This window comes from Tachyglossus aculeatus, chromosome 2, assembly GCF_015852505.1.
Source record: "Tachyglossus aculeatus isolate mTacAcu1 chromosome 2, mTacAcu1.pri, whole genome shotgun sequence".
NCBI classification, from domain to species: domain Eukaryota; kingdom Metazoa; phylum Chordata; class Mammalia; order Monotremata; family Tachyglossidae; genus Tachyglossus; species Tachyglossus aculeatus.
Window position 1 is genome coordinate 1,111,710 of NC_052067.1, and position 25,814 is coordinate 1,137,523.

General features: G+C 50.3%; 1 protein-coding gene across 1 annotated transcript in view; it reads left to right on the plus strand.

The window, feature by feature from the left end:
* The window catches only part of VPS50 (VPS50 subunit of EARP/GARPII complex), a 117,393-nt gene that overhangs the window by 45,466 nt on the left and 46,113 nt on the right, over nt 1-25,814 (plus strand). The window contains exons 11-17 of the mRNA XM_038770290.1: nt 3,022-3,120; nt 5,999-6,139; nt 17,375-17,534; nt 18,942-19,039; nt 19,396-19,490; nt 20,758-20,856; nt 25,722-25,812. Coding sequence (XP_038626218.1) covers nt 3,022-3,120; nt 5,999-6,139; nt 17,375-17,534; nt 18,942-19,039; nt 19,396-19,490; nt 20,758-20,856; nt 25,722-25,812 — 783 coding nt within the window. The remainder of the gene's footprint in view (nt 1-3,021; nt 3,121-5,998; nt 6,140-17,374; nt 17,535-18,941; nt 19,040-19,395; nt 19,491-20,757; nt 20,857-25,721; nt 25,813-25,814) is intronic.

The window sequence follows — 25,814 nt, forward strand, 5'->3', positions numbered from 1 at the left end:
TACATTCTAGAGTGTTGTGAGGTACTGACCTATTGCAGTCAGGAGAAGCAGCATGGCCTAGTAATAATAATAATGATGGCACCTATTAAGCGCTTACTATGTGTCAGGCACTGTTCTAAGCGCTGTGGAGGTTACAAGGTTGATCAGGTTGTCCCACGGGGGGCTCACAGTCTTAATCCCCATTTTACAGATGAAGTAACTGAGGCACAGAGAAGTGAAGGGACTTGCCTGAAGTCACACAGCTGACAATTGGCGGAGCTGAAATTTGAACCCATGACCTCTGACTCCAAAGCCCGGGCTCTTTCCACTGAGCCACACTGCTGCTCTAGTGGCAACAGCATTGGCTTGGGGGTCAGAGGATGTGAAGTCTAATCCCAACTCTGCCACTTGTCTGCTTTGTGACCTTGGGCAAGTCACTTCACTTCCCTGTGCCTGTTATCTGTAAAATGGGGATTAATAATAATAATAATGATGGCATTTATTAAGCACTTACTATGTGCAAAGCACTGTTCTAAGAGCTGGGGAGGTTACAAGGTGATCAGGTTGTCCCACGGGGCACTCACAGTCTTCATCCCCATTTTACAGATGAGGGAACTGAGGCATAGAGAAGTGAAGTGAGTTACCCAAAGTCACACAGCTGACAATTGGCGGAGCCGGCATTTGAACCCATGACCTCTGACTCCAGAGCCCAGGCTCTTTTCCACTGAGTCACGCTGCTTCTCAGATTAAGACTCTGAGCCCTATGTGGGACAACCTGATCAGCTTGTATCTACCCCAGCACTTAGAACAGTGCTTGGCATCTAGTAAGCACTTAATACCATCATTATTATTATTATTATTATTATTGTTGCAGGAGCTCTGAGAACCGGAGATTCTTGCCAGTTGCCTTAGTGACCAGAGTGACAGTCTAGTGCATTATCGGGGCCAATGGTACCCCCCCAGGGGGGCTCTGGGGGGGCTCTCTGGGGACTTGGGCCTCTGTGCGGGCAGGACTGACCACGTGCCAGGTTGTTGTTAGCTGGGGACCCAGGCGGGCATTGCTGGCACTCGGTCATTCTCAATCAATCAATCAATCGTATTTATTGAGCGCTTACTATGTGCAGAGCACTGTACTAAGTGCTTGGGAAGTACAAATTGGCAACATATAGAGACAGTCCCTACCCAACAGTGGGCTCGCAGTCTAAAAGGGGGGGCTCCTTTTGCTGGAGGCAGCAGGGCCTGTGGTGGGGGCTGCAGTGATCCGAATTACTTGGGACCAAATAGGGCTTGCAGTCAGGCCAAACTCGCTGGGCCCTGGGGTACCTTGAAGCAGCATGGCTTAGTGGAAAGAGCCCGGGCTTTGAAGTCAGAGGTCATGGGTTCCAATGCCGGCCCCGCCACTTGTCAGCTGTGTGACTTTGGGCAAGTCACTTAATTTCTCTGGGCCTCAGTTACCTCATCTGTAAAACGGGGATTAAGACTGTGAGCCCCACGTGGGCCAACCTGATCACCTTGTATCCTCCCCAGTGCTTAGAACAGTGCTTTGCACATAGTAAGCGCTTAATAAATGCCATTATTATTATTATCTTTCACTGCTCTTGTGGCCCTCACCCCTTCCCCTTCCTCTTCTCCTCCAGCCCCACAAAGCCTTCCCCCCTCCATTTACCCGATGGCCTCTCTTGGTCCTCCGGTCTTGTGGAAAAGCCTCATGGCCTAGTTGCTAGAGCACAGGACCGGGAGGCAAGGAGACCCGAGTTCGTTCATTCATTCAATCGTATTTATTGAGCACCTACAGTGTGCAGAGCATTATACTAAGCGCTTGGGAAGTACAAATTGTTAACCTATAGAGACAGTCCCTACCCAACAACGGGCTTACAGTCTAGAAGGGGGAGACAGACAACAAAACAAAACAAGTAGACAGAGTTTTAATTGCCTAGTGTGAGACCTTGGGCAATTCATTTCACTTCCCTGGGCCCCAGTTTCCGCATCTGTAAAATGAGGATGCAACACTCGTTCTCCCTCCCTCTTAGACTCTGAGCCCTGTGTGGAACAGGGACCGACTCCGGCCAATCGTATCTCTCCCAGCGCCGAGAGCAGTGCTTGGCACATAGTAAGCACTTAACAAATACCGTAGTTTTCGTTGATGTCATTATTAGGGTGGGGTTCCCATCCCAGCAGCCCATTCCGTGTTTTTCTGTCACCCAGCCTGGGGTCCTGACCCCAGGTTCCCTGTGCTTCCCACTGGACCACCCTGCCTCTTGAGGCGGCCGTTGATTCCTAAAGCATTTTGCTGGATTCTGGGGCTCAGAATTGGGATTTTGGGGTTTTTTAAATTATAAGGTGGCTCAGAGTAAAACCGTAACTTTTGAAAGGAACAGCTAGGTTGTAGGACAGGTGTGGAGGAGAGTACAGTATAACCGAGGTTTTTTTTTATGGCATTTATTAAGCGCTTACTATGTGGAAAGCACTATTCTAAGCACTGGGGAGGTTACAAGTGATCAGGTTGCCCCACGGGGGGCTCACAGTCTTAATCCCCATTTTACAGATCAGGTAACAGGCCCAGAGAAGTGAAGTGACTTGCCCAAAGTCACACAGCTGACCATTGGCGGAGCCGGGATTTGAACCCATGACCTCTGACTCCAAAGCCCGGGCTCTTTCCACTGAGCCACGCTGAGTTGACAGACACATTTCCTGCCCACAACAAGCCTACAATGTAGAGCACTCTAAAGTGCTTTCATTCTCAGGTCACCCCGGCCCCACAGCATTTACGTACGTATTCCGTATCGATTTTAACATCTGTTTCTCCGACTCGACTGTAAACTCCTTGGGGGCAGGAAGCATTTCTACCAACTCTGTATGCTCTGCCCGCAGTAAGCGCTCAGTCTAGACTGTAAACTTGTTGTGGGCAGGGAACGTGGCTACCAACTCTGTTGTATTGTACTCTCCCAAGTCCTTAGCACGGTGCTCCGCACGTTGTACATGCTCAATAAATACCATTGATGATGATGAATAAATAGCATTGTTTGATTGATTCGCCCGCAGGAGCAACTGGACGTGGCCCTTTCCAAGATCTGCAAGAACTTCGACGTGGGTCACTACACCAAGGTGCAGCAAGCCTACCGGCTCCTTGGGAAAACCCAGGTGAGGGGGACGGTTTGGGCCCGTCCTGTGGTCCCACCCCCGGCCGGCCACCTCCCCAGGCTAGAAAAGCAGCATGGCCTGGGTTCTAAGCCCATAATCAATCAATCAATCAATCAATCGTATTTATTGAACGCTTACTGTGTGCAGAGCACTGTACTAAGCGCTTGGGAAGTACAAGTTGGCAACATATAGAGACAGTCCCTATCCAACAGTGGGCTCACAGTCTAAAAGGGGGAGACAGAGAACAAAACCAAACATACTAACAAAATAAAATAAATAGAATAGATATGTACAAGTAAAATAAATAAATAAATAGAGTAATAAATATGTACAAACATATATACATATATACAGGTGCTGTGGGGAAGGGAAGGAGGTAAGATGAAGGGGATCGTGTGACCTTGGGGAAGTCACTTCACTTTTCTGGGCCTCAGTTACCTCCTCTGTACAGTGCTGTGCACACAGTAAGCGCTCAATAAATACGATTGATTGATTGATTGGTCTGTAAAATGGGGATTAAGAGTGTGAACAGAGAGTATGTCCAACCTGATTAACTTGTATATACCCCAGGGCTGAGTACAGTGTTTGGCACATAGTAAGTGCTTAATAATTACCATTATTATTATTATTACTATTTGTCCAGCGCCAAGTGGCAGAGATCTAGCCTGGAAGCATGGCTTGGTGGATAGAGCCTGGGCCTGGGAACTCAAAGGTCAAGGGTTCTAATCCTGCTCTGCCACTTGTCTGCCGTGTGACCTTGAGCAAGTCACTTCACTTCTCTGTGCCTCAGTTATCTCATCTGTACAGTGGTGGTCGAGACTGTGAGCCCCATGTGGTAGAGGAACTATGTCCAGCTTGATTTGCTTGTACCCACCCCAGCCCTTAGTATAGGGCCTGGCACAGAGTAATCGCTTAACAAATACCATCATTGTTATTATTATGACTATTATCATTGGGCAGCAGCCAGCGGGCAGACAGACCCCCGGGCGGGTCCTTGGGCCGGGCTGGCTTGGACACCCGTTTTCCATCCTGGATGTTGACATTCTCCTGGGCATCGGCCGGTTGTTTGCTGGAGGTTGGCCACGAGCGGGCCCGGGGCCGCAGTCGGGCGGCTTTTGTTTGCTCCGCGCCGGCGGGCCTGTTGACACAAAGATTAGTTTCTGTGGCCGGGAGCAGATGGAGCATTAATGTAAGTGATAGAAGGGAGCGGAGCGGCAATCCAGACCCGAGCTGCCCACGGGCCAGTCGGACAGAGGCCAAGGGCCGCATGGCGGCCACACTGGCATAGCGGATGTCCACACGCCAGGGCTTCCTCCTTGGCCCTCTGCGGATAGGGAGCAACAATGGTGCTAGCTCTCTTTGGCACCAGGCCTTTGGGTGGGAGAGGGGAGACACCCCCTTCCTCCCTGCCCCGGGGTTCCTCCTCACACCCACAGGCCCTCACGGGGCTCTCGGGGAAGACTACATCATCATAATAATAATAATAATAACAATAATGATGGCATTTTTTGATTGCTCACTATGTGCCAAACACTGTTCTAAGCACTGGATTTAGACTGAGCCCTGGGCTTGCAGCATGGTGGATAGAGCCTGGGCTTGGAAATCAGAAGGTCAGGGGTTCTAATCCCGGCTCTGCTAGGTAGCCTCTGGCCAGTCACTTCGCTTCTCTGAGCCTCCGTCACCTCGCCTGTAAAATGGGAATTGAGACTGTGAGCCAACCCAATTTGTTTGTATCCACCCCAGCGCTTAGTACAGTGCCTGGCACATAGTAAGCATGTAACAGTACCCTAGTTGTTATTACGAGGGACAAGAATTGTGTTCAACTTGACTCACTTGTATCTACCCCTGCACTTACTACAGTGTCTGGTACAAAGTAAGCGCTTAACAAGTACCATTAAAAAAAAAAAAGCGGGAGGGAGGCGTCCACTCCGGAGAGGCTCTGAGAATCAATCAGCCAATTGATGGTATTTACTGAACGCTTACTTTGTGCAGAGCCCTGTATTAAGAGCTTGGGAGAATACAGTATCATAGAGTCGGTAGGGGTGTACGCCGCGCACAAAGAGAAGCAGCGTGGCTCAATGGAAAGAGCCCGGGCTTTGGAGTCAGGGGTCATGGGTTCAAATCCTGGCTCCGCCAATTGTCAGCTGTGTGAGTTTGGGCAAGTCACTTAACTTCTCTGTGCCTCAGTTCCCTCATCTGTAAAATGGGGATGAAGACTGTGAGCCCCCCGTGGGACAACCTGATCACCTTGTATCCCCCCCAGTGCCTAGAACAGTGCTTTGCACATAGTAAGCGCTTAATAAATGCCATTATTATTATTATTATTAAAGAGATTCCAGTACGGCGGGGGGGGATAGGAATGAATATAAATAAATAGATTACGGATCTGGACGTAAGTGCTGTGGGGCCGAGGGAGGGATGAATAAAAGGTACAAGTCCAAGTGGGAAGGGAAGGCCACCTAATACCTGGTAGCAAATGTTCCAGGTGGAGTCACTCTTGGCTGTGGTGTGGCAGGGGAGGCGGAAGCATAGGCGAGTCCCATTACATGATGGGAGCCCTTGGGAACACCACCGGCCTGGGTTTTTCCCGGGGTGGCCGGGGTACAGACAGGCCAGAGCTAGTGCCGTGTCCCATTCCCGCCCCCCACTTGGAGATTGATTTGCCCTTGCATGATAGCTAAATTGCTTAATGAGCATCTGCTCTGTGCTGAGCACTGAAGTAGATGCAGGATAATCAGGAGCGCGTTGTCCTCACCTTGCCGGACCCACAGGGATCACAGGTTTGGGTCCCGGGGGTGGGTGGTCACCGGCAAAGGGTCCCATCAAGGTGACGGGCCTGGGGTCTCCCGGCGTGACCGACAACGCTTCCTCCCTGCAGACCTCCATGGACCAGCTGCACATGCACTTCACTCAGGCCGTCCACAACACCGTGTTCCAGGTGGTCCTCGGCTACGTGGAGCTGTGCGCGGGAAACTCGGACACCAGGTTCCAGAAGCTGCAGTACAAGGATCTGTGCACGGTACGCGCGCCGGCCCGGTGAATGAGCCACACGCCCCTTGCCCACTGCCTCGCGGTGTCCTGGGCACGTCGGGAGCACTCGGGTACCGTTGGTGTCTTTAGAAGCAGCACCCCCCCGTACTAAGCGTTGGAGAAGTACAGAACCAAAAAAGCAACACGTTCCCTGCCCTCAAGGAGCTTCAGCTGGTGTCTTAGTGATTGTCACTGAGTTCTCCCCTCTGCTGAACTGTATCTGAGTTGCCCCGTGAGCGGAGTGGGCTGCACCTTTCCATACTTCACTTCTGCTGCCGGGATCATTTTTCTAGAAAAACGCTCAGGCCATGTTTCCCCACTCCTCAGGAACCTCCGGTGGTTGCCCACCCACCTCCGCACCACAAAGAATCACCTCACCATTGGCTTTAAAGCACTCAATCACCTTGTCCCCTCCTAACCGCACCTCGCTACTCACCTGCTACAACCCAGCCTACACATTTTGCTCCTCAAGTGCCCGCCTCCTCACTGTACCTCCATCTCATCTATCTCGTCACTGACCTCTCACCCACGTCCCGCCTCTGGCCTGCAATGCCCTCCCTCCTTATATCCGACAGACAATTACTCTCGGCCCGTTCAAATCTCCTCCATCTCCTCCAAGAGGCCTTCCCTAAGACCTCTTTTCCTTTTCTTCATCTCCCTTCTGCATCGCTCTAATGTGCTCCCTTTATTCATCCCCCCTTCCAGCCCAAAGCACTGAGGTCCATAGCTGTAATATATTTATTTATATTAATGTCTGTTTCCCTGTCTAGCCTGTATGCTCCTTGAGGGCAGGGAATGTGTCTGTTACATTATTTTGTCGTCTCTCAAGTGTTTAGTACAGTGCTCTGCGTCATCATCATCATCATCATCAATCGTATTTATTGAGCGCTTACTGTGTGCAGAGCACTGTACTAAGCGCTTGGGAAGTACAAATTGGCAACACATAGAGACAGTCCCTACCCAACAGTGGGCTCACAGTCTAAAAGGGGGAGACAGAGAACAAAACCAAACATACTAACAAAATAAAATAAATAGAATAGATATGTACAAATAAAATAAATAAATAAATAAATAGAGTAATAAATATGTACAAACATATATACATATATACAGGTGCTGTGGGGAAGGGAAAGAGGTAAGATGGGGGGATGGAGAGGGGGACGAGGGGGAGAGCTTCTTTGTGCTTCTCTGCACACAGTAAGTGATCAGAGAAGCAGCGTGGCTCGGTGGAAAGAGCCCGGGCCTTGGAGTCAGAGGTCGTGGGTTCAAATCCCGGCGTCGCCCATTGTCAGCTGTGTGACTTTGGGCAAGTCACTTAATTTCTCTGGGCCTCAGTGACCTCATCTGTAAAATGGGGATTAAGACTGTGAGCCCCAAGTGGGACAACCTGATCACCTCGTATCCTCCCCAGTGCTTAGAACAGTGCTTGGCACATAGTAAGCGCTTAACAAATGCTGTCATTATTAATTAATACAACCGGACTGACTCTCTCGAGGCGTGACTTGTTTCCCGCATAATCATAGTAACTGTGGAATTTGTTCAGCACTTTCTTTGCGTTTCCCTCTCCATTGCTGGCTCGCGGTGATAGCGGAAAGACTCAAAAATGGCAGAAGGTCATCCCGTCGTGTAGCCGGGCTGTGACGTCACGTGTTTGCTGTATAGACTGATGTGGGGAGAGATGGGAGGATGGGAGATCAGAGAGGAGGCTGATGCAGTAATCCAGTCGGGATTACTGCAGGCTGTAAGTACGGCAGTCCAGGCTGTAAGCACCTTGTGGACAGGGAGTGTGTCTGCCAGCTCTTTTGTATTGTACTTTCCTAAAGGCTCAGTACAGTGCTCTGCACACAGTAGGTGCTCAGTAAGTTGATGGGTCAATCTCGGAGCTGAGGAAGTGGATGGAGGAAGGAAGGGAGACCTGTGTTGCCCTTGCACTTGGAATCGTCAGTCCCACAGCCCTTACATACATACGTCTACTTTATTTCTATTAATGTGTATCTCTTCCTCTAGACTGTAAGCTCGTTGTGGGCAGGGAACGTGCCTACAGGTTCTGTTATATTGTACTCTACTGGTACAGTGCTCTGCACATAGTAAGCGCTCAGTTAATATGATGGATGGAAAATAGAATCAATCGGTCCATCCGTGGTATTTACTGCATGCACATTGAGTGCAGAGCACTGTACTAAGCGTTGGATTGAAGATAAGGATTTGCCAGTGGTTGTCACCAGAATGATAATAATAATAATAGGGGTATTTTTCCAGTGCTTACTTTCAGTGCCTTCCCCTCGGTCACTCATTCAAGATAATAATAATGTGTTTCAGGCCACTGCACACTCACGCACCCTCCTCCTACACCTCCCCAGCTCTCTCATTCTCCCCCCACCATCGTGGATGGTTTTCAGGTGGCAGTGTCTGTCATTCCAGGCCCCCGAGCTCATTGCTGTCACTAGAATTCCGTAAGTGCATGGATGGTCAGAGTGGTGGTGGTATTTATTGAATGTCCCCGGCTGCTGAAAACGGTCCCGAGCCCCAGGGCAGTACAACAGAAGCCAGGCCGCTCTCCGGCCCCTGGAGAGTTCCCGCTGTGGCACAGTAATAGATTCTGCAGCGCCTGGCCCGTCTGAGAGCCCAGCACCAGAAACTGGGGAAGATGCAAGGGCCAAATAGATTAAAAGCAGGATTTTTTAATTTTTTATTTCTTTTTGTGACGAGGAGGCCGGAATAAGTGGCCGGGAGAGGGCTATGTGGACATCAGGGTTTGGTGACAGAGTGAATTTATGGGTTGATTGAGAGAGATGAGTCAAAGCCAGTGCCAAGGTTATGGGCTTGTGAGACAGGGAGGGAAGTGGTAGCGTGGCTCAATGGAAAGAGCACGGGCTCGGGAGTCAGAGACGATGGGTTCAAATCCCGGCTCCACCAATTGTCAGCTGTGTGACCTTGGGCAAGTCGCTTAACTTCTCTGTGCCTGTTACCTCATCTGTAAAATGGGGATTAAGACTGTGAGCCCCACATGGGACAATCTGATCACCCCCCCAGTGCTTTGAACAGTGCTTTGCACATAGTAAGCACTTAACAAATGCCATTATTATTATTATTATTATCATCTACAGTGATGGGAAAGACAGCGGGGAGAAGAGATTTGGGTGAGATGAGGAGTTCCATCTTGGATATGTTTAGTTTGGGGTGCCGGGGGGATATCCACGGAGGATGTGTGTGTTTATTTTTATATTGTACTCTCCCAAGCGCTTAGTACAGTGCTTTGCACACAGTAAGCGCTCAGTAAATATGATTGAACGAATGAATGAATGAAAGTAGAGATGTGTCATGCAAGGGTGGTCTCCTGGAATAGGCCAGCTCCACGACAAGGGGCAGACTAACGTTACACAATACAGGGTTGTGACTGAACTCACACTTTCAGGAAGAAGGGAAACCACACATACAAGTGAGAGGTTTAACAACTTGCGTTTCTTTGGCTCATGCAGATTACACTAAGCATGCTGCAGACAATCACGCTGCAGGAGATGAAAAGAAATAAAAGGAAAAAGGGAAAAAATAAACAACAGAGAAGAAACAAAAACCATCTAAGGATTCTGGCTGAGAGCCAACTGGGTTCCCCATAGCTTACCCTTGTAAGAACAGTTATGGATTCCGGAAAAAAAAAGCAATCTAATGACCCTGCCTGGGAACCAAATGGGCTTCCCACGACCACCCCTGCTTCTGCAGCAGTTGCAAATACTAAGCCTGGTAACGTCTCGATTCCCCAGATGACCTTCATCCCGGGGGTCTGCGTTCCATCCCGGACAATCACAGGGAGGACACCCCTCAACACTCCGGTTTCTGAGGCCATTTCACTGCGCCTTAATGATTCTCTTTTTCTGAGCAGACCTCCAGCATGAATCATCCTGAGTCGTGGTCCACTAGGGTCGTCATCCTGATGCGGCTGTCAGGGCCCGCAGAGCCCGGGCGCAGCCAGCCCGAGCACCGGTCAGACCTTAGCCTGACTGCTGACCGGGAAATTGGAACCCGTGACCCTTCCCAGGTGCCCGGAAGGCAGGAGGAAATGCGAGACTTCAGAGAAGGAGAGAGAGGTCAGGGCTGGAGATGTCGATTGCGGAATCGCCCCTGTAGAGGTGGCAGTTGAAGCCATGGGAGCAAATGAGTTCTCCAAGACAGTGGGTGTAGATGGAGAAGAGAAAGGGACTCCCATAGTTAGGGAGAGGGAAGCAGAGGAGGAGCCCAAGAGAGAGACTGTGAGCCCACTGTTGGGTAGGGACTGTCTCTATATGTTGCCAACTTGTACTTCCCAAGCGCTTAGTACAGTGCTCTGCACACAGTAAGCGCTCAAGAAATACGATTGATGATGATGATGAGAGACTAAGAAGGAGTGGCCTGAAAGAAAGGAAGAGAAACAGGAGAGGACAGTGTCAGTGAAACTGAGGTTAGATAATGTTTCCAGGAGAAGGGGGTGATTAACAACATCAGAGGCAGCTGAGAGGTCGAGAAGGATTAAGATTTTGTGGGGGCCACTGGATTGGGCAAGAAGAAGGTCATTGGTGAACTTAAAGCAGTTTCCGAGGAGTCAAGGGGGTGGGAGCTGGATTGGAGGGGGTCAAGGAGAGAGGAAAAGTGGAGATAGCAGGTGTAGACGACTCAAGGAATTTGGAGAGGAGGTAGGAGGGAGATTCATTCATTCAGACGTATTTATTGAGTGCTTACTGTGTGCAGAGCACTGTACTAAGTGCTTGGGAGAGTATAATACAACAATTAACAGTTACATTCCCTGCCCACAACGAGCTTACAGCATAGATGGGGGGAGGCGATGGTGAGGAATTTTTGTTTGATGTGGAGGTGGATGGGCAACCACTGGAGGTTTTTGAGGAGCGGGGTGACACGTCCTGAAAGTTTTTTTAGAAAAATGATCCGGGCAGCAGAGTGAAGTATGCATTGGCTTGGGAAGAGGCAGGAGGCTGGGAGGTCAGCAAGGAGGCTGACGCAGTAATCCAGGAGGGATCGGATGAGGGATTGTATTAACGCGGTAGCAGCCTGGGTGGAGAGGAAAGGGCGGATTTTAGCGATGTTGGGGAGGTGGGACTGACAGGATTTAGTGATGGATTGAATTGTATGGGTTGAATGGGAGAGGGGAGTCTAGGATAATGCCAAGGTTATGGGCTTGTGAGACAGGAAGGATGGCGGTGCAGTCTGTAGTGATGGGAAAGTCAGGGAGAGGGCAGGGTTTGGGTGGGAAGACAAGGAGTTCTGGAGGGGGCACCCGGATGGAGCTATAAGAACTGGAGGGAGCCGAGAAGTCAAAGGAGGTTATTTTTAGGATGGGGTGGTGGAGTGAGGGACAGCGGGTGACGGGAAGGGCACGGCTCAGAGCGGCCGGTGGAGAGAGGGTGAAAACGGCCGCAGATGTTCCTCCCCTTCTTTATTCCTGGATTCCAGCTGGCAAGGATCCGGGCCAGAAGTCCTCTACATGAAAAACGCTTTTCTTTCCAATTTAATGTGTTTTTGGGTAATTATCTTATTACTCAAACGATCTTGTCAGGACCAAATTAAATATTTCCATTAGGGTTTTGTTTTTCTGGTCTGAGTTTGTGCTTTTAATGTGCTAAGTTCCTGCATTAAACCTCAGCTGCCTTTCCGTCTGCTTTCCTCTGGGAAGCTTCAATCAATGATATTTATGGAGCACTTACTATGTGCAGAGCACTATACTAAGCGCTTCAGTAACTAATAAGTCACCGGTGTAAATGACATTGCAGATGCGCTTTCCATTCCGAGTCGGCACTCTTCTTATTGATTGTTTATTTCCTGTTCCTCAGAGCTTTGGTCTCTCAGAATTTCTCCATTTTAACTGGGGGTTGGCCTCGTTAGCATCTCTGATGGGCGGATCTGCTCCTGAGGGTTCCTTCGCCAAACTCCGTCCTCCCACCATCCCCAGGGCTACAATCAGTCAAGGGATTTATTGAGCACTTACGGTGTGCAGAGTACTACGCCGAGCACTCGGGAAAGTACGGTACAGTAGAGTTGGTGTACCCAATAACTGTTGTCAAGGAGTTTACAGTCGACTGTGTGCAGAGCACGTATTGAGCGCTTGGGAGAGTATAGGACGGTGGGTTTGGTAATAATAATGATAATAATGGTATTATTATCCCCCTCCTCTCCCTCCCCATCCCCCCGCCTTACCTCCTTCCCCTCCCCACAGCACCTGTATATATGTATATATTTTTGTACGTGTTTATTTCCAGCGCTTAGAACAGTGCTTTGCACATAGTAAGCACTTAATAAATGCCATCATTATTATTATTATTATTAATGGTACTTGTTAAGTGCTTACCATGTGCCAAGCACTGTTCTAAGGGTTCTGTTCTTGTCCCACATGGGGCTCACACTCTTCATCCCCAAAGTCTGGAGGCCTTTCCAGACTGAGCCCCTTCCTTCCTCTCCCCCTCGTCCCCCTCTCCATCTCCCCCATCGTTCCTCCTTCCCTTCCCCACAGCACCTGTATATATGTATATATGTTTGTACATATTTATTACTCTATTTATTTATTTATTTATCTTGTACATATCTATTCTATTTATTTTATTTTGTTAGTATGTTTGGTTTTGTTCTCTGTCTCCCCCTTCTAGACTGTGAGCCCGCTGTTGGGTAGGGGACTGTCTCTATGTGTTGCCGACTTGTACTTCCCAAGCGCTTAGTACAGTGCTGTGCACACAGTAAGCGCTCAATAAATACGATTGATTGATTGATTGTACAGATGAGGTAACTGAGGCCCAGGAAAGTGAAGTGACTTGCCCAAGGTCACACAACAGACATATGGCGGAACTGGGATTAGAACCCAGGTCCTTCTGACTCCTGGGCCCGGGCTGTAGCCACTCAGCCACTTGGCAATAATAATAATAATAATAGTAATAATGATGATGATGATGATGATGGCATTTATATGCTTACTATGTGCCCGGCACTGTACTAAGCGCTGGGGTGGATACAAGTAGATTGGGTTGGACACAGTCTCACACAACAGACATATGGCAGAACTGGGATTAGAACCCAGGTCCTTCTGACTCCCGGGCCCGGGCTCTAGCCACTCAGCCACTTGGCAATGATAACAATAATAATAATTATGATGATGATGGCATTTGTTAAGTGCTTACTATTTGCCCGGCACTGTACTAAGCGCTGGGGTGGATACAAGTAGATCGGGTTGGACACAGTATCTGTCCCATGTGGGGCTCACAGTCTCAATCCCAGTTTTACACATGAGGTAACTGAGGCCCAGAGAAGTGAAGCAACTTGCCCAAGGTCGCACAGTAGACCAGTGGTGGAGCAGGGATTAGAAACCACAACCTTCTCACCCCCGGGCCCGTTCTCTATCCACTATGCCATGAAGCCTTATTGAAGACCTGTTTTGTTTTGTTGTCTGTCTCCCCCTTCTAGAACGTGAGCCCGTTGTTGCCGACTTTAAAATTTACCACCTGTATATATGTATATATGTTTGTACATATTTATTACTCTATTTATTTATTTATTTTACTTGTACATATCTATTCTATTTATTTTATTTTGTTAGTATGTTTGGTTTTGTTCTCTGTCTCCCACTTTTAGACTGTGAGCCCACTGTTGGGTAGGGACCGTCTCTGTGTGTTGCCAACTTGTACTTCCCAAGCGCTTAGTACAGAGCTCTGCACTCAGTAAGTGCTCAATAAATACGATTGATGATGACTTGTACTTCCCAAGCGCTTAGTACGGTGCTCTGCACACAGTAAGCGCTCAATAAATACGATTGAATGAATGACCCAGTTCCTGGCCTCAGGGAGTTTACAGGCTACCGCGTATGGAGCACTCTACTGAGTATTCAGGAGAGTACAGTACAGTGGAGTTGGTAGAACCGGTTCCTGCCTTCAAGGAGTTTATAACTTAATGAGCGCTTAGGAGAGAACAGTACGGTGGAGTTGGTAGACCTGATCCCTGCTCTCAAAGAGTTGACAGTTGAGTAGTAATAATAATAACGTTGGCATTTGTTAAGCGCTTACTATGCGCAAAGCACTGTTCTAAGCGCTGGGCGGGGGATACAGAGTGATCAGGTTGCCCCACGTGAAGTCCAAGTTGGCAACATCTAGAGACGGTCCCTACCCAACAGCGGGCTCACAGTCTAGAAGGGGGAGACAGAGAACAAAACAAAACATATTAACAAAATAAAATAAATAGAATAAATATGTACAAATAAAATAGAGTAATAAATACGTACAAACATGTATACATATATACAGGTGCGGTGGGGAGGGGAAGGAGGTACAGCGGGGGGGGGATGGGGAGGGGGAGAGGAAGGAGGGGGCTCAGTCTGGGAAGGCCTCCTGGAGGAGGTGAGCTCTCAGTAGGGCTTTGAAGGGAGCTTGGGAGTATTAAGTATTAAGAGCTTGGGAGAGTACAGTATGACAAATAGACACATTCCCTGCCCATAATGAGCTTAGTGCTCTGTACACAGTCAGTGCTCAATAAATCCAACTGATTGACTGATCGATCCCACGTCCCAGCCCGGTCCTGGAGATCAGAAAACTCCCTAATTGCTCCGGGGTGCATGGGCACCTCCTATCTGCTAGGCCGAACTGGGCCAAATTGGGCTGATCCGCGTGGACCAGTTCCCTTTCCCTTTGGCTTTGTCTTGTGGCTTCCTGTTAGCAGTTGTGCTGTCCGTTGTGAGTCTCCCTGTGCATTCCCGGGAGGTTCCAGTGAGTCCAAGCATGTCAGCATGTGGCAGTGACTCTTGGTGGGGGTTGTGCCCACAGGGCGCCGGACCACTGGGCCCCCTGACCCCAGGTTTTAGAGGCGGTGGTTCCGCCTGCCCGAAGAGTCATGCTGACTCCTGAGGCGGCATGGTGTCCTCAGCTGGAGCGGACCTCTCCGCTGCCCCCCATCCCCCAGCTGATCCCGTGGGGCACCAGTGCTCCTTGGAATGTCCTGACTGAGGAATCCCCCGCCGGGGAGCCGGACAGGGCGCTACTCGGCCAAGGCGAGCTCGCCCACGGCCCTCTGGTCGTCTGCTTCCAACAATGACAGTAGTAGTAAAAGTAGCCCCTTTTAGACCGTGAGCCCACTGTTGGGTAGGGACTGTCTCTATATGTTGCCAATTTGTACTTCCCAAGCGCTTAGTACAGTGCTCTGCACATAGTAAGCGCTCAATAAATACGATTGATTGATTGATTGATAGTAATTATGCTGTTTGTTGAACACTTACTGCATGCCGAGCACTGCTCTAAGCACTGGGGTAGATTCAAGGTAATCACGTCGGACACAATCCCTGTTCCACATGGGGCTCACAGTCTTAATCCCCATTTTGCAGATGAGGTAACTGAGGCCCAGAGAAGTGAAGCGGCTTGCCCCAGGTCACACTGCAGACATTTGGCAGAGCTGGGATTAAAACCTAGGTCCTCTGAATCCCAGGCCCAGGCTCTTGCTACTGGACCGTGCTGCTTCCCTGGGTCCAACCTCATCATCATCATCATCATCAATCGTATTTGTTGAGCGCTTACTATGTGCAGAGCACTGTACTAAGCGCTTGGGAAGTACAAATTGGCAACCTCACCCAGGGGGCCAGGGTGGCGGTAGCAGGGCTGATGTGGGACAGTGGCACGGTTTCAGGAAAGATCCTGGACAAGTTCCCGGATCCAGCCTCTGGCTCACGAGCTGACCCCGGGGTGCCCTCGGTCCCCGTCACTCAGCGGAAAGTGGTGGTCTTGGAGCTGAGCGGTTAGAACCGAGAGCGGAGGGAGGTTTGCGGTGGGCTTGAGACCGCCGATTGGCAGCTCCCAAGCAGTGTGGCTCAGTGGAAAAGACCGCAGGCTGTGGAGTCAGAGGGCATGGGGTCAAATCCCCGCTCCGCCAACTGTCAGCTGTGTGACTTTGGGCAAGTCATTTAACTTCTCTGGGCCTCAGTTACCTCATCTGTAAAATGGGGATTAAGACTGTGAGCCCCCCGTGGGACAACCTGATCACCTTGTAACCTCCCCAGTGCTTAGAACAGTGCTTTGCACGTAGCAAGCACTTAATAAATGCCATCATCATTATTATTATTATTATTATTTTCTCCTCGGTGCCACCATTTTGGGTAGTGGTGTCGAGGCTGAGCAATCTGCGCATTTGGGTGTGGGCCCCAAAGACCCCCAGTGAGGTGATAATAATAATAATAATAATGATATCATTTATTAAGTGCTTACTATGTGCAAAACACTGTTCCAAGCACTGGGGAGGTTACAAGGTGATCAGGTTGTCCCACTGGGGGGCTCACAGTCTTCATCCCCATTTTGCAGATGAGGTAACTGAGGCCTAGAGAAATGAAGTGACTTGCCCAAAGTCACACAGCTGACAATTGGCGGGGCTGGGATTTGAACCCATGCCCTCTGACTCCAAAGCCCGGGCTGTTTCCACTGAGCCACGCAGGGGGCTTCCGTGCCCGGGGACAGGGCAACCGAAACCTTTCCGGACTCAGTTGAGCAGGAGTCATTAGAAATGAAGGTTGAAACTCGGCGGGCTTTTCCTCAGAGCAATTTCATTATTTTCTGCCGGGGAGCAGGAGGAGGGTTGGCTGGGCTGGTGAGCACTGGAACACACTTCCTTAAGGATCGGGCAAGGGATGGGAGGGGATTGGTGGTCCTGGGAAAAGTGGGGTAGGGAAGGGCAATAGTATTAACAACAATAATGGTATTAAGTGTTTTATCCGTGATAGACACTGTTTGAAGTGCTGGGGTAGATACAAGGTAATTGGGTTGGACAGAGTCCTTGTTCCAAATGGGGCTCACAGCCTTGACCCCCATCTTACAGATGAGGTAACCGAGGCACAGAGAAGTGAAGTGGCTTGGCCAAGGTCACACAGCAGACAAATGACAGGAAAGGTCCTTCCAGCTCCCAGGTCTGGACTCTATCCACTAGGCCATGCTGCTTCTCCGGGTGTGACCGAGTTCAAGGGGGTGTTTGGCGGGGGGGAGAGGTCAAAGCAGGGGAGGGGTGGTGGATGGCCGAGGGAAGAGGTTCAGGTGGGGTCGGCTGCAGCCAAGGGCCAGAGGAGGGCAGGGAAGGAGCCGTCGGCCAGCGGAGCCGTGTCCGTGGCCTGGTCTGGGTTCACGGGGGCACGGGTATGGTGGGTGGGTGGATTTAGAAATTGCCATTTTCCCGAGGCCAGAGGGAAGGCCAAGTTCCCAGGCCAGGCAACGGTTCTCTCCCTCTGCAGCACGTCACGCCCGACAGCTACATTCCCTGCCTCACTGACCTCTGCAAAGCACTCTGGGAAGTGATGCTCAGCTATTACAGGACCATGGAGTGGCACGAAAACCAACGCCGCCACGAGGAGGAGGAGGAGGAGGAGGAGGAGGAGGCCGGCGCAGCCAGCGGTGGGCAGAGGCTCAGTTCGCGTTCCCCCCCCCCCCCCCCCCCCCCGCCATTCTGGCTGACCCAGCAGGCTCGGGCTACGGGGTGGGCGGGTGGCGGGGGGGAGCTGGGGTTCCAGCAGGGCTTGGAAAGAGGCCCCATTGGCTTCATGCGAGATCCCTGTGGAGTGGAAAATGGGATGGGTTTCTTGGGGTTTGGCCCCGGAGTCACACGGGCAGGGAAAGCCGAGCGGCATTTTGGGTGAAACAAATTTCTATCCCGTTTCTGCTATATGACATGTCCGTTTTGACATTCCTCCAGTGGCTTCCATCACGGCCCCAGTCACTCAGTCACTGTGGCACTAACTGAGCACCTGCTGTGTGGCGATCACTGTATTGAGCAACTGCCGTGTGCTGAGCACTGTACTGAGCACTCGGGGGAAACAACAGAGCTAGACTTTTAGACTGTGAGCCCACCTTTTAGACTGTGAGCCCACTGTTGGGTAGGGACTCTCTCTATGTGTTGCCAATTTGTACTTCCCAAGCACTTAGTACAGTGCTCTGCACATAGTAAGCGCTCAATAAATACGATTGATTGATTGATTGATAGAAGATCCGGTGTCTGCCTTCCAGGAGCTAATAGTCGAATGGCAACAGCTCCGTGGTGGTTCGTCTGCCCCTGCCGCCTGATGTTAGAGCCAAGCCAGCTTCTCTTCAACTTCATTCATTCATTCATTCAGTCGTATTTATTGAGCACTTACTGTGTGTAGAGCACCGTACTAAGCGCTTGGGAAGTACAAGTTAGCAACATATAGAGACGGTCCCTACCCGCCAACGGGCTTACAGTCTAGAAGGGGGAGACAGACAACAAAACAAAACACGTGGACAAGTGTCAAGTCGTCAGAATAAATAGAAATAAAGCTAGATGCACCTCATTAACAAAATCAATAGAATAGTAAATATGTACAAGTAAACAGAGTAATAACTCTGTAGAAACATATATACATGTGCTGTGGGGAGGGGAAGGAGGTAGGGTGGGGGGGGATGGGGAGGAGGAGAGGAAAAAGGGGTCTTAGTCTGGGAGCCCCAGGCTTGTGACTGTGAGCTCACTGAGGGCAGGGAATGTGTTTGTTGTAATAGTGTACTCTCCCAAGTGCTTAGTACAGTGCTTTGCACACAACAAGTGCTCGATAAATGTGAATGAATGAATAAATGAATGAATGAATGCTGGGCTTGGGTACCTGGGGATCCAGCCTGCTGACGGCGCCCTCCTGCCAGAGCCCGGGATCATGCATATCTGGTCAGGTGGGAGGAGCGGGCGATCCATCCCCACTCTCCAGAACCGAGCGGTCCGGGAGCCGGGAGGTGGCAGGACCGGGCCGCGGTAGAGGTCCGAAGTAGTTGTTCAGCCCCGGCACCTCTCCCGTCCAGGTTCAGAAGGTAGTCACGTGGCAGGAGGCGAAGAGACCAGCTTTGACCGCGGCTACGTGAAGAAGAAACTGGAACACGGCCTCACGCGTATCTGGCAGGTGGGTCTGCGGGTCCAGTACGGGAAATGGCGCCGTTGGCCAGAGCGTGGGGCGTGGCAGGGAGCTGGAGCCCAGAGCTACCTCAGCTGCCCACCGTGAGAACTAGGAGCTTTTCAGAGTGGGCCGGGGAGCTGACCCGTGACCCCCGTTTAGCACCTGGTGGTGCCCCAAACTGGAACAGCGGTCCCCTGTATTTGACCCTGCCACCCGCCACCCACAACTCTCCCCCAGCCACTCAGACTTGACCAGGGATCTCTGGTGTCCTTCCAAAACCGGGTCTCTGACTGACCTGGCTTCCAGGGGCCCAGACGCTGTCCTCGGGCCCAGCGTTCCTTTTGAATGTCCGTGCTTTCCAGGACGTGCAGCTGAAAGTGAAGACCTACCTGCTCGGGACGGACATGTCCATGTTCAAGTACGACGACTTCATCTTCGTGCTGGACATCGTCAGCAGGTTAGCGCGGCCGGGTGTGGCCTGGGGACTCAGGGCTGCCCGCTTCGGCCGGAGGGGAGCGGGGCGTCCGGGAGGAAATGGGTCACATGCTGGGAGCCAGCTGTGTCACCTCAGCGGGGTCTCATGACATGGAGCGAGTTGGAGAGTCGGTCTGGATGGAACCTGAGTAATGAGGGAAACTGAGGGGAGCCTGGCTCTGTGTGCACGTATGTGTGTGTGCACGCGTGCATTCACACGGGCGTCTTTGCATGTGTGCCCGCTTGCAGTCCTCCACCCCTTCGTTCGGGGACTGGATCCGCTTTCAGGCGCCACCGCTCAAGCAGGAGTCTAGAGGAGAGCAGGGAATCAGATTAAGGGGTTGTAAATTGGATCTCCGATGAAGGGTAATGGGATTGGGGCCATGTAGCCCAAAGAGCAGAGAGGTGGGGCGGAGACTGAGTTTCCTACACCAGCAAGTCCCGTTTCTGGGAAAAATTGTGGCCATGGTTCCCCCGCGGAGGGCTGTCGGTCCGGTCTGTACCCAGGACTGGGAGCGGCGATGCCGTAGACTCCCGAAGGATGCGGGAAATGCTCCCTTCCAGAAGGCTTCAGGCCGGGCCAAGCTCCAGAAGGGAGTGGATGTCCCGGGATCGTGGCAGGTGAGACCATCACCGACAGCAGCCAACATCCCAAGCGAAGAATTGGGGTGCCCAGTCTCCCCGTCACCCGCAAGGCCATCCGAGCCCCAAAGCTGGCAGTACTGATTCAGTCTTTCCCTGATGTGAGGGCCCTTTCTGTGGCCGTGCAGCCAGGGAGGGCATAATAAGGGCACAGTCGAGGAACAGTTGAATGCCCTCCCACAACGCCCGTCTGTCCGGGAGACCAGTGCTGGCGGGGACGGTGAGGCGCACATGCTTGCCTTTGGCCCCAGGGCAACTCTTGCAGCACAAGTTTTCCATACCGAGGGATATGTGCTGGGGTCCGGGACCACTGAAAGCCTAAAACTTCATCTGCTGGACTCAACTTGCCTCTCAGCGGGGACTCTCGCCCGGGCAGCCAGAGCTTTGAGACTCTCTTGGGGGTTTCTTCATCTTAGCCTGGGGTCCGTCCCACCCTACACCCCTCGAGAGGATGTCCCCCAGCCCCGACCGAGCCCAGGATGGGGCCTGCACTGGCCTCTTTTCTACGCACCCAGGGCCGGCTGAGGGGGGAGGCCTGGGCTTCGTCCCCTGAAATTCACGGTTGAGATGAATGCCCAGTGGGACCCAAACTACCTGCATCCATACAGGCTGATGCAAGTTGGGGAGGACTTCTGCGGAAGCAAGTCGGAGGTTTTGCAGGAATCCATCCGGAAGCAGAGCATCAACTACTTCAAGAATTACCACAGGTGAGGTGTCCCGGCACCGGTCCTCAATGAGTTGATCTGGGTGGCGGGAAGGAGAGGTTGTGGCTCTTGGCTCTCGCTCGCTTCCGTGCTCCCCGTTCTTTTCTCCCTCCCTTTTAGACTGTGAGCCCGCTGTTGGGGAGGGACTGTCTCTATATGTTGCCAATTTGTACTTCCCAAGCACTTAGTGCAGTGCTCTGCACATAGTAAGCGCTCAATAAATACGATTGATGATGATGGTGATGACCAAAGAGTGAGCGAACAGTTCATCTCCTGCCAAAATTGAGGCCCAGGAGGAAGTGAGTCCCAAGGCAGAGAGCGTGGGTCTGGGGGCAGCCGGGAGGCTCCGAGTCGAGTCCCAGCTCTGGCCCTGGCCTGCTGGGTGAACTTGGGCCTCAGTTTCCTCATCTGAAAAAAGGGGCTAACAGTACATGCCTCCCTCTCCCTTCCAGTGATATCAGAGTGCTTTGGGGAAATGGGAAGCAGCATAGCTGGAGGACAGAGGAAGGGTCTGGGAATCAGAAAACCCGAGTTCTAATCCTATCTCTCCCACCTGTCTTGCTGTGTGACCTTGGTCAGATCACTTCTCTGTGCCTCATTACCTCATCTGTAAAATGGAGATTAAGACTGTGAGCTCATGTGGGACGTAGACTGTGTCCAACCTGATTAGGTTACATCTACCTCAATTCTTAAATACAACACCCGGCACGTAGTTAGCACTAAACAAATACCATAAAGAAAGAAAGGGCGAGACAAATCATTATTATTATTGTGGTTATTTTTGTCTTTGGTAAACTCTGGCTATGTGTCAAGCATTGTTCTGAGGGCTGGAGTAGATACAAGTTAATCAGGGTGGCCACATGGGGACTCACAGCCCAAGTAGGAGGGAGAACAGGCATTGAAACCCCACTTTACAGATAAGGAAACTAAGGTACAGAACACTTAACTGACTTTCCCAAGGTCACATGGCAAGTATTTGACAAAGCCAGGATTAGTACCTGGCTTCAGGTCAGGGGATGGCCTGCTTGGACTGTAAGCCCCATGTGGGCCGGGGACTGTGTCCAACCGAATTAACCTGTGTCTACCCCAGCGCTTAGGACAGTGTTTGTCACATAGTAAGCGCTTAACGAATATCCTCTAAAAAAGCAAAAACAAAACCCAGGTCTCCTAACTCGCAGGCCTGTGCCCCTTCTATTAGGCCATGTTTCTCCTTCTTTCCAATGTCTAGGAATTTTCAGCTCCTGGAAGTGGCACCTTCCAGGGCTCCCTTGGGCACCGTGTCCTGGGCTCCTGCTATGTGCAGAGAATGTCCTGGGTGCCTGTTGGGTGCAGAGCTCTGCACGGTGCTAAGAATGCCCTCGTGCCTTCAAACAGAAACCCCTTATCAATCAAATACGATTGATGATTGAGCGCTTACTGTGTGCAGAGCACTGTACTAAGCGCTTGGGAAGTACAAGTTGGTAACATATAGAGACAGTCCCTACCCAACAGTGGGCTTTAAAGCAGTCAATCACCTTGCCCTCTCCTACGTCACCTGGCTGCTTTCCTGCTGCAGCCCAGCCTGCACGCTTCGCTCCTCTGGTGCCAACTTACTCTCTGTACCTCCATCTTGTCCAACTTGCTGCTGACCCCTCGCCCACGTCTCGCTTTTGGCCTGGAGCTCTCTCCCTCTTCCTATCAGACAGACAACTACTCTCCCCACCTTCTAAGCCTTATGGAAGGCACATCTCCTCCAAGAAGCCCTCATTTTCTCTTCTCCCACTCCCTTCTGTGTCTCACCGACTTGCTCCTGGTGTTCTTCCCCCTCCCACCTGCACAGCACTTATGTCCATATCCAGAATGTATTAATTTATATTATTGTCTGTCTCCCCCTCTAAACTGTAAGCTCATTGTGGGCAGGGAACACATCTACCACCTCTGTTATATATTACGCTCCCAAGGGCTTAGTACAGTCATCTGCACACAACAAACACTCAATAAATACACTTGATTGATTGATTTGCCCCACATCCATGTCTACCTGTATATATGTATACCTGTATATATGTATATATGTTTACCTGTATATATGTATATATGTTTGTACATATTTGTTACTCTATTTATTTATTTATTTATTTATTTATTTTACTTGTACATATCCCTTTTATACTGTGAGCCCACTGTTCGGTAGGGACTGTCTCTATGTGTTGCCAATTTGTATTTCCCAAGCGCTTAGTACAGTGCTCTGCACATAGTAAGCGCTCAATAAATACGATTGATGATGATGATGATTTGCGGTCAGATCATGGGTCTTACTGTGTGTAGACAGCAGTATCTGGGCACCTGCTGTCAATCAAGCCAGTCAGTTGGTCCTACCATTCTACAAACTGTAGACTTAGTACACAGCACTTAGTACAGTGTTCTGCACACCGTAAGTACTCAGTAAATACGATCGACTGACAGTCCTGCTACACCCGAGTGGGTCAGCGGTGACATCTGTTAACTCTGATATATGTTCTCTGCACACAGTAGGTGCTCAACAGATACCATTGATTGATCTGTACCCTGTAAGTACTTGATATTCACCCCACCTTGAGTCCCACAATCAGTTAATCAATCAGTTGTACTTACTGCGTGCTTGCTGTGCCCTTGGGAGAGTACACTCTAATAACACTGACATCTGTAATTTATATTAATGTGTGTCTCCCCTTTCTAGACTGCAGGTTTGTGGGTAGGGAACTTGTCTACCAACTCTGTTATATTGTACATTCCCAAGCACTTAGTCCAGTGCTCTGCACACAGTAGGCGCCCGGTAAATGCCAGTGAATGATTGATCGATTGTAAAGGTCAACATAGGATCCACATTTGTGTTCACAGTCACACATACACACGGTCTCATGCTTTCTCTCTCTCTTTTGGACAGTGGAAAGCCCAACCTATAATAATATCTATATCAAAAAATGTTTCAATCAATCAATCGTATTTATTGAGCGCTTACTGTGTGCAGAGCACTGTACTAAGCGCTTGGGAAGTACAAGTTGATGTTTGTCAGATGTTCATTTATTCAGTGCTATTAAGCGCTTACTGTGTGCAGAGCTTTATACTAAGCGCTTGGAAAATTCCAATATAACAATAAACAGTAACATTCCCTGCCCACAAGGAGCTCACAGTCTAGAGGGGCGGAGACAGACAGCAATCATCATCATCATCAATCGTATTTATTGAGCGCTTACTATGTGCAGAGCACTGTACTAAGCGCTTGGGAAGTACAAATTGGCAACATATAGAGACAGTCCCTACCCAACAGTGGGCTCACAGTCTAAAAGGGGAAGACAGAGAACAAAACCAAACATACTAACAAAATAAAATAAATAGAATAGATATGTACAAGTAAAATAAATAAATAAATAGAGTAATAAATATGTACAAACATATATACATATATATAGGTGCTGTGGAGAAGGGAAGGAGGTAAGAAGGGGGAATAAAATTACAGATGTACACGTAAATGATGTGGGGCTGGTGGGTGGGTAGAGAGCAAAGGGAGCAAGTCAGGGCGATGCAGAAGGGAGTGGGAGATGAGGAAAAGTGGGGCTTAGTCTGGGAAGGCCTCTTGGAGGAGATGGGCCTCAGTAAGGCTTTGAAAGCGGGAGAGAGTAATTTTCTGGTGGATTTGAAGAGGGAGGACGTCCAAAGCCAGAGGCAGGACATGTGCCAGGGGTCGGTGGTGAGACAGGTGAGATGGGGGCACAGTGAGAAGGGTAGCACTAGAGCAGCGAAGTGTGTGGGCTGGGTTGCAGAAGGAGAGAAGCGAGGTGAAGTAGAAGGGGGCAAAGTAACGGACTATTTTAAAGCCAGTGGTGAGGAGTTTTTGTTCGTTATGGAGGTGGACGGACAACCACTGGAGATTTTTGAGGAGGGGAGTGACATGTCCTGAATGTTTCTGTAGAAAAACATTCTACATGGGAACAAGATAATCAGATCAGACATAGTCCCTGAATGGGGTTCACAGTCTAAGGGGGAAGGAGAATTCATTAATTCATTCAGTCATTTATTGAGTGCTTACTGTGGGCAAAGCACTCTACTAAACACTTGGGAGAGTACAATACAGATATGTTTGTACATATTTATTACTCTATTTTACTTGTACATATCTATTCTATTTATTTTATTTTGTTAGTATGTTTGGTTTTGTTCTCTGTCTCCCCCTTTTAGACTGTGAGCCCACTGTTGGGTAGGGACCGTCTCTATATGTTGCCAACTTGTACTTCCCAAGCGCTTAGTACAGTGCTCTGCACACAGTAAGCGCTCAATAAATACGATTGATTGATTGACTACAACAACAAACTGACATATTGCCTGCCCGCAACGAGCTCACAGTCTAGAGGATAGGAAAATACCTGTTTCACACATGAGGGAACAGAGGTCTAGAGAACTTGTGGCCTGCCCAGAGTCACACAGCAGGCATGTGTGTACTTCCCTTGTACTTGTACTTCCCAAGCGCTTAGTACAGTGCTCTGCACACAGTAAGCACTCAATAAATACGATTGAATGAATGAATGAATGGTCAAGTCCGGATTAGAGCCCAGATCCCGTGATTCCAAGGCCCATGCTCTTTCCCCTCGGCTACGCTTCCTTTATCGATTGATTCCTGGATCAGTCTGGAAAGCTCCGGTCGCGTATTCCAGCTAGTCCTGCCCTCCTGACCTGTAGCTAAGAGAGTGTGGATCATTTTGAAAATGGAATTCACTGTTCCTCCCCACCGGCCCGTACCCTGTGTGCTCCTGACCCCGTGCCTTGTAAATACGATTGAATGAATGAATGCAGCCGAGGCGAGCCCCGAGGGTCGCAGCCGATCCGTCTGGTGACTGACGTTTGCCCCGCAGAACCCGACTGGACGAGTTGAGGATGTTCCTGGTGAACGAGGCCTGGGAGCTGTGCCCTGTCAAGTCCAGCTTCAGCATCTTGCAGCTCCACGT